Source organism: Nesoenas mayeri, assembly GCF_963082525.1.
Source record: "Nesoenas mayeri genome assembly, chromosome: 1".
NCBI classification, from domain to species: domain Eukaryota; kingdom Metazoa; phylum Chordata; class Aves; order Columbiformes; family Columbidae; genus Nesoenas; species Nesoenas mayeri.
The window spans coordinates 191,698,514-191,707,278 of record NC_137541.1 but is presented as its reverse complement, the minus strand read 5'-3'; the positions used below and the strand labels follow the sequence as shown (position 1 = coordinate 191,707,278).

At 42.6% G+C, this 8,765-nt stretch overlaps 1 protein-coding gene across 2 annotated transcripts; it reads left to right on the top strand.

The window, feature by feature from the left end:
• Positions 1–352: 352 nt before the first annotated feature.
• RPL21 (ribosomal protein L21) lies at positions 353–5,476 on the top strand. 2 transcript variants are annotated; one of them, XM_080363254.1, is made up of 6 exons: positions 353–430; positions 1,538–1,616; positions 2,224–2,285; positions 3,342–3,454; positions 4,089–4,239; positions 5,340–5,476. In XM_080363254.1, the coding sequence occupies exons 2-6, from the start codon at positions 1,550–1,552 to the stop codon at positions 5,427–5,429; spliced, it is 483 nt and encodes a 160-aa protein (XP_080219380.1). In that variant the 5' UTR covers positions 353–430; positions 1,538–1,549; the 3' UTR covers positions 5,430–5,476. The 2 variants fall into 2 exon arrangements, with proteins under 2 accessions (XP_080219380.1, XP_080219379.1); XM_080363253.1 differs by having other exon boundaries at positions 383–463.
• The last annotated feature ends 3,289 nt before the right edge of the window (positions 5,477–8,765 follow it).

Genomic DNA, 8,765 nt, shown 5'->3' with positions numbered 1-8,765 from the left:
GGCTGATTATATTTTTATTTACCAAACACAACTCCTTGTGGACAGCGAGCCAACCCCTGCGCACAGACCCGGCTCCTCGGACCCCTGACAAGCAGCCGGCTCGTTCTCCCGCTTCCCCGTCACCCCAGCTGTCAGACCTCTCCGAGCCCCGCCTCACGGCACAGCCATGAAAACAAAACCCAGCATTTGTCCCTGCTTTAGCCAAAGGGGCAGCCTCCTGCGGGGGAGCCCCGTGGTTATTTATCACGATCAGCGCACAAGCGCGTCCCCCACAGTAGTTGTTACATCACTCAGGCAGCTAGATAGGCGCCTCCCCAGCACTTTCTGTCAGGCGCGGCGCGGGCAGCCGCCCCGAGGCCCCGCTGTTAAGGGCGGCCGCAGCGCCGCCTCTTTCCTTTCGTCCCCGGCCGCCATTTTGTAGGCACGCACGGTGAGGTTCGCCGGGCCCGCTCTCCGGCCTCAGGTGCCCCTGCGGCTCAGGGTGGCGGCGGGAAGGCGGGCGGCCGCGCCGGCGATGCGGCGGGTGGCCGCCTTCTGCGGGTGGGGGTGGCACGGCCTTGCTGGAGCCGTGGCTGAGGGAGCGAGGAGGCCGCGGCCTGCAGGGCGCGGTGCGGGGCGGCGGGCCGGGCCGGGCCGGGCCGGGCAGCAGTTGAGGGAAGGAGGGAGGCGGCCGCCGGGGCAGCAGCGGGTGCAGATGCGGAGGAGTGGGGCTCGGCCGAGGCGGCGGCACGTGGCGGCGGGCCCGGTCGGCCTCTCGGCCGCCGGCGGGATGTCGGGGCTGGGGAGCGGCCCTGCGCGGGCCGGGGGCTGGAGCTGCTCCCGTGGGGGCCGCCGGCTGCGGCGGCACTCCGGGTTTGCTAACGTGCCTGATGGCTGCAGCCGCTGTCCGCCTCAGGCGTGTGTGTCTTGTAGCAGGTGTAATAGTGGGCCATAAATCGGGTAGTGGGGATCTTGCCTTTTGGGTGCCTTGTGAGGGGAGGCTGAGAGAACTGGGCTTACTTAGCCTGGAGCAGAGGTGTCTTTGGGGGGCACCTAGCAGCAGCCGTTATCGAGAACGTGGATCCTGGTGCTTCATGAGGGCACATGGCAGAGTGTGAGGCAACTGGCTTAAGTCAAATTGAGATGCCTAGGCTGGATATAAAGAAAAAGATGTTCATCATGAGAACAAGCAGGCTGCCCAGGAGGGCTGTGCAGTAGTTTCTCTCCATCCTTGGAGGGTTTCAAGAGCTGACTGGACAAACTTCTGAGCAACCTGGTCTGGTCTCATAGTAGACCTTGATTGAATCAGGAGATGGAGCTAGGTGACTTACTAGCTTCCATTCTAACCTGAGTTACCTATCCTGTGGTCCTCTGAATACTGTTTTCTATGACTGTCTAAACTAATAACATTCCTAGAATTGACCCAGGAATTTGGAGGTAGTGTCATTTTGAATAGGATTAAAGATTTTTTGTTTTCTGAAATGCCTGAAAATGTTATCAGTCATTTTTTTTGGTGAATGAACTAATAGTTCTAAAATATTTGCATTAATTTTTACAGTAATTAGCCAACATGACGAACACAAAGGGAAAGAGGAGGGGGACACGTTATATGTTCTCAAGGCCGTTTCGAAAGCATGGTAAGTATAGCTTATAGCAAGGACACTGCATTTGGTTAGAGACCTATTGGATGTCAACAGCCCCTAAGTAGCATTTGTAAAACAATGGCTTGTATCAAAGGATATCTGGCAGCTTTGGATAAAAAGTGTGGAACAACATGCAAGTAAACTCACAACTCTTACGCTTACGTATCGGTATTCTGCTTGCTTCACAGTTGTAGCAATGCCAGTTTTTATCAGTGCTTGAAAATTAACTTGAAGGTGAAGAAAATAATGTCAAGTTACTTAAAATGTGCAGTTTACCGCCCAACCATGAGCAGTGAGGACAGCTGTGTTCAGAATGAAGTAGTAAATAGTTGTAACGCATTCTCAACTTCTGCATTAGCAGTGAGATTAAAGCTGTAATTTTTCCTTAGTTGGATTTTTTAAAAAATTGGGAGCGTGTGAGGAGGTAATTACAATTAGGGGAAAAAAAAGGTAACTTGATTTATGAGTTTAATGTTTTTGAAATGGAATTTAAATTCGAGGTATTTTTAAGAAAACTTTATCAAATGCAGAATCTATGTATATTTTATGTGTGTGTGAAATTGTCAGCTTCATAAGTATCCAAATTTGTATCTCTCAACAGGAGTTGTTCCTCTGGCCACCTACATGCGCATCTACAAGAAGGGCGATATAGTTGATATCAAGGTACTTTCTGAAGTTTTACATAATTAAAAGCTGAAGCAGCGTAATGCTTTTCAGTGTCCAGTTTCTTGAGGTAGTCTTTTTTGTTACCTGGGTCAGGTGTCAACACAAGTACCCACTGCTCACTCTTGAAGCAATAGTGGAACGACAACGCTACTGAACCAATAGTAACACTTCAGTGTCACTGCTGGTTTTTTTAATATATGTATGTACACAACTAAATAATCAGCTGTACTCTGTTAATCTGTATTGAGATGAAAAGAGTGAAAGATTCTGTATCTAAATACTCAGGTTGCTGTATAATGCCTACCAGCACTACTTTCATAGCAACTCCAGCTGTCATTTTAGTAGATGTTTTGTTTTGCCTGATTTGCACCTGCTGTTCAGAAGAGACATAGTTTATGTTGCTGTAGCTGATAGTCTGTGTCTCTAAATCGCTGTAGGTTTACACTTAACTATGTACAGAGTTGGTGATGTAAAAATCATGTTAGAACTAGAAACCAAGAAATAAATGTAAGGGTACGTCATATATATTAATACAGGAGAAAAAGTGAAGCAGCATTTCCCATCACTTGGCTTATTCTAGAACTTGTCCTTTAAAATCAGCTGTATTTTCAAAATTAAGTTGTAGTGAATCTGGAAGCTTCATTTAAGCCTTTAGTTCCATTTGAAATGCAGAGTTTTCGTAACAATCACACAGAAGACGGCTTCTAATTTGCTTGCTTGTTATTTGACTCTTTGAGAACTGCACTGTTCAGAACTAACACTTCTTGACACACTGGAGCTTGATGATGATTGTCTCCTGTGATTGCTTGCTGAAAGCAAAGTGATCAGTCATTTCACCGACACTGAAAGCAACCAGAATGGTCATAGCAGAATTTGGTAGTCTTCAGATAAAAAATGCATGGTTATAAATTCTAATGAATGAATATTTTAAAATCAGTCTCAAGAAATTTGAAATACGTACTTTAAAGAACTTCTGAGAAGTCCTTGATGTTGCACTTTTTTATTTTCTCTGAGGTAAACTTTATACTTTATTCTTGTTTTACTTCTTAACAGGGTATGGGTACTGTTCAAAAAGGTATGCCCCATAAGTGTTACCATGGCAAGACTGGAAGGGTCTATAATGTTACTCAGCACGCTGTGGGCATTATTGTTAACAAGCAGGTTAAGTAAGTAATGAAATTCTGTGTATTGAAACTTCATATTTGGGAAAGTTGATCTGTAGTTGCACCCTCCTTTCACTTTACCAGTTAGACAGTTATTGTCTTGATTGGTCATTCAAGGTGGGTAAAGTGAATATCCTTTTTATAACCCAAGCAAATGATGCTCATTTGACTTGGATCCTGTCAGAGGAAACAGTTTTTGTTTTTATGAGCAGCACTTACATTACCTAATGGGGATTTTCAGCTAACTTTCATGTTGATACTGAAGCCGTTTTAAAATAATAATTTGTAGCTGTATCCAGCTGTTTTCAGCTGGGTTTTATATAATTTACTTGGAAAAGGATGATTTGGGTTTTTTTTCCAGGAACTAGAATGGAGTGCAGTGGTAATCTTTGTATGCTACAAGGTTACAATTATATGTTCTGCACGGTCTTAATCCTGAATTGTCATTATATTGTTAATATAAGTTATATAAGTTTTATCTGATCTGCATCTGCAGCAATGTATATTGAGTTATTGCCCTATAAAGGCATATTATCTGCAACTAAGCTTATGGAGTTACTCCTGTAAAGGCCACAAAGCTTGCTTTGAATAACCTTTTTTCAAGTGCAGCAGATTAAAAACTGATTTCCTTTCTTAGGGGCAAGATTCTTGCCAAGAGAATTAATGTGCGTATTGAGCATATTAAACATTCCAAGAGCAGAGACAGCTTTCTGCAGCGTGTGAAGGAGAATGAAAGGAAGAAAAAGGAAGCAAAAGAAAAAGGCATTTGGGTTCAACTGAAACGTCAGGTATTATTTTTATTGTAGTTCACATGTTGGTTCATTTCACCAAAACAACCGGCTAGAACCAAGCTAGTTTAGTAAAATGTTTTCTTCCAAAACAAGTGTTTATGCTGTAAACTGACTTCCTTCTGTCTCTCTGTTTGAAAAACGAAAAAATAAACCCATACTTAAACTGCTTACAGCATTATGAAAAGTCCAGGTATCAGGAGTTAGTGTTGGAGGTGTCTGATGCCACCACCCACACTTGTGTTCGCAATCCTTTTCCAGGCGGTTACTTTTTTTTTAAGAATAGAATCATAGAATTGTTTGGGTTGGAATGGACATTAAAAGGTAATCTAGTGCAACTCCCTGCAATGAGCAGGGACATCTTCAACTAGATCAGGTTGCTTAGAGCCCTGTCCAGCCTGGCCTTGAATGTCTCCAGGGATGGGGCATCTACCACCTCTCTGGGCAACCTGTGCCAGTGTTTCACCACCCTTATTGTAAAAACAATTCTTCCTGATGTCTGTCCTGAATCCTCCCCACTTCAGTTTAAAACCATTACCACTTGTCCTGTCACAACAGGCCCTGCTAAAAAAGTAGACTGACAGCGTGCAGTGTGTCTGCTTTCAAACTATGATGTGTTTGGTGCCTGAACAGAAATGCCCTGTTCCTGGATGGAAATTGTATCCTTGGCTGTGAAAAGGAGATGTATGCTGCTGCTGTGGCTGACTTCTAGGATCAGTATTGTCTTTGGTTTATTTGAATTCAGGTGCAAGAGTTTCTGTTGTAACCATTTAAGAAAAGAATGAATAACTAGACTTCGGAGAGGAGATAATGGCTGTTGTTTCTGGAACCCCCAGGGTACATCACTTCATGTTAATTTGGATTAGTAAATTGCAGAGGGTAAAGCATAGGTTTTCTCAGTGAGGAGGTGAGAGTCAAGCACACTCTCCAGCAGATCATTCTCTTTCTGCAGTTCTTTGAATCAAATTTTGAAGACACTAGGAATGATAAAATTGCTGTAATGTGTATATAATAATGTGTTAAATGGTTGTCAAAATGAATTCTACATAAAGTTTCTTTTGGGTTTTGGTGCTATGAGGTTTTTCTTCTTCTGTTTACAGCCTGCTCCACCAAGAGAAGCGCACTTTGTGAGAACTAATGGAAAGGATCCAGAGCTGCTGGAGCCAATTCCCTACGAATTCATGGCATAATGCACGTTAAAAAAAATAAATTAAAGATCTGGTTTTGGACAAGTGTATGTGATTGTGGCTGAGTCCTTTAGGTTTTTTGGGAACAGATATTTCAGAAAACATATTGAAGTTTGTTCATTTAACTTGACTTACATGGTGCTTGGTCACTTAAATAATTTGCAGCTTTTGCTGATCGGTTTAGTCATACACCATAAATCCTGGGACACTGAAGTTTGCTGATGTTTAGTGGTGATCATCCTTCTTTTATTACCTAGTGAGGTAATAGCAGAGGACATGGAATATTTTGCCAACAAACTAAGAGCATATAGCAGGAATTGTACAGTGTCACTTAAATATGTAATTGTTTGTAGGAAAAGACATAATGGGTTTCAGATTTCATTGATACAAGCCTTTGGGTAAGGGGCCTCAGATTAATACCAAAGAAAAAATTGTGGAAGCAGTTTTTAAAAGCAGCCTCTTGAAAAATGGTTACAGACAGAATTTGGTGTTTCACCATTGTAATCTACAAAAGTGGGATTTTTAGAATGTCCGTAGGCCAATAAGCATTCTCAGGAAATCACAGTTTAGAAACAAGTCTGTAATTCCAAAACTGCCAGCCTTCGTTATTTGATTTTATTTGAATTGTCTGGCATAGCTGAACACTTGTATTTATATGTATTGCATATCTGTTGAATCTAAACATCTACCTAGATGTTGTAATGCATTCCTCTCATCCCAGTAACTTTATTGATTATTTGCAAAAACCCAGTCCTCGCTGCCCAGTGTTCCTTAACTGGAAGAACATGTTTATCAACTACTTAGTAAACGATGCTATGTTTATGGCCTTTGAGACTGTGAAGCTTGCTAAAGAAACTGCTGAAGGTGACCTGCTTGGTTAGCTTGGAACATGCATAAATGTAAGCTTAACTGTTACAGATATGGGTAAATAACCTTTCTTTTTAAGTGTGATGTAACTACCTCAATTAAGTGGTGGCAAACTAATGTGTACGTGTAGAGGGAGTAAAATATTAGAGAATGTGGTGACCTACAAGCATTTTGTAGGTATTGACTGGTGAGAATAACTGAATAGTCAATTGTAGGACAGCTAGTGGGCTTGGGAGTAAGAAATGGAGAGAGAAAAAGGTTTACTTTTTCCCTTAAATCCTAAATGTCAAACAGAAGTGTCAAACCGTGAACAGATTGCTTATAAATTAATGGATTAAGGCCTGTTTCAGTTTACCTAACATTTTATTGTGGGTGTTCCCATTCTCATGGCATGCAGTTATTAGATGTTAAATACCAGGCCTGGCCTGGTATTTAAGGGTGACAGGCATTAGGCACTGGAGGTTCAAAGTCCCTGTGAGCAGGCATTGGATTTGATGTTTCTCCAAGCTCCCATATCGAAAGATGGAGTAGGCAGTATAGTTGGAATGACTGGAAATGCTTTGAGGGAGTTGGAGCAAAGCTTACCCATCAACAGACTGATATGTGATACCAGTACTGTATTTTGAGACTGTATCTATTGGACTTAGAGTGTACCACCATCTCCTGAAACAAGGTTCATGAACAATCTTTCTTGGCTTTTGCTGTTGTAGCTTATGTGCATAGCTTTTATGATTCAGTGGAGCTTGCTTGGAGTGGCTAGATCTGTATACTAAGCCTTAGACCTTTATTAGCTGCTTTGGCTTGTGGATTTCCACAGCAATTTAAAATTGGTATTTGACTCACAAGATAGGCCTAGTTTTCCATTAGGCATTGCGTCTGAGGGAGTTGAGACTTTATTTGGTATTATGTTTAGTGAAGATATTTTAAATTTTCTTCCTACGCATGCTTGTGCAAGTTATTTTGGTTCTGTGTTTTTGTACTTAGTATGTGAAGATTGAAGTGAATTGACTGTAGCATCATGATGAAATGGTTAATGGTAAATGTAAGTGGTGTGTAGTTACAAACTTTTGAATTTATTTTCAGCATTTTTGAACAATAAAGCTAGATAGCATGCAGTGGTCTCATTTAAGAGCTGTGCTTCTGGAGGTGCTGTGCATTGCAACAGTTTTCAATTTATGTAGTCTCAGTGTTTTTAAGGTCACTATGCAAACAGTAGATGCTCATAAATGCATATTTGGAAGCTCTGTGTGGGCTGCGAGGAGAAGGAGAGAATGTTTTCCTTGGTCAGGATTCCCAGAAATGACTGAAAATGAAACTGGGTTTGTATGGGAAGATAATAGCCTTTTTTTTGGGGGGGGTAATGTGTGAAAATGGACCAGATTAACTAATGCTTAACCTGCCTTCAGCATGTACACACTACGTGTTAGTTGCTCTCAGCGTAGTGGTGGTTTTGCTGATAATCTCGGGTTTCCAGAAGCACAGCTCAGATATTTAGAGATCTCCATACCTGCTGTTGAAGTTTGCTTCCAATGTGTTCAGCTGCTGTTTTTGCAGAGTCTTGACAAAAGAGGGAGATCTGTGAATTGAGAAAAGTTGTTGAAGGAATACCTGGCAAGATATCATGTCATGAAAGTAGTGTCTAAATTGAAAGGCATCCTTCTTGAAAGAAGAAAATAGCTTTAGGTGTTTGTAGAAGATTTGGGAGGGCAGGGGAGTGCTTTCAGCAGTTAAGCCTCTCTGCCCCCGGGTGAGAAGTATGCTTCCTCCTAGCGTCTGTTTCAAGTTCCTCTCCCCTGCAACTCGATCTGGAAGGGGTATAAGCTGTATAACCCATAAGCTGTAACCAGTTCTCTGCAGTGCTGTTCTGAGCTTGTGCCTAGCAAGCAAAACCTTGCAGCGAGTGTGCCAGCTACAGGCTTGGTGTTTCCTCACTCTTCATACCATCACAGGGTTGAATTTTGTTAATTCCATGATGCTTTGAATTGTGGAGAACTGTTGTGAAATCTGCAAAGCTATAGGTTTCCCATATTAGACACACCTTGAGCTAGCGGAATTTGGGAATCCCTAGTTTAAAAGCCAGTTCCACAGATGTTCAGTGTTACATGTTACCTGTCTTCCGGTCCCTTTCTAGTACGGAGACTTCATTATGCCAGAGCTGGTGGACAGGCTGTCCCTCTACACCAAGTGCTTATGGTTTAGCACAAGCCCTTACACTTCAATGTGGTGCTTTGTTCCAGAGCCCAATTAGGAGGTGGGGACTGAGCTGACTCCTTACCAGGTTTTATGGCCTTCAACCTTTGTAGCTGGTTTCCTGCCAAAGGCCCAGCCAAAATCTCCTGTCATTTGTTAGAGAAGTAGTAAGGAAGCCTTCTGAGCTGTCAGCTTTGTCTTTTCCAGCATCTCGGTGACACTGAGGTCTGAGATTTCCTGGGGGCTGTGTAGGCAGTGCTGGTGCTAATGCTCTCTGTGGCC

Excerpts from the sequence above, each read along its gene's own strand:
- RPL21 (XM_080363254.1), top strand. The coding sequence starts at position 1,550 with ATGACGAACACAAAGGGAAAGAGGAGGGGGACACGTTATATGTTCTCA. Across the intron at positions 1,617-2,223 it reads AAGGCCGTTTCGAAAGCATG|GAGTTGTTCCTCTGGCCACC; the intron begins GTAAGTATAGCT and ends ATCTCTCAACAG. Across the intron at positions 4,240-5,339 it reads GGGTTCAACTGAAACGTCAG|CCTGCTCCACCAAGAGAAGC; the intron begins GTATTATTTTTA and ends TTCTGTTTACAG.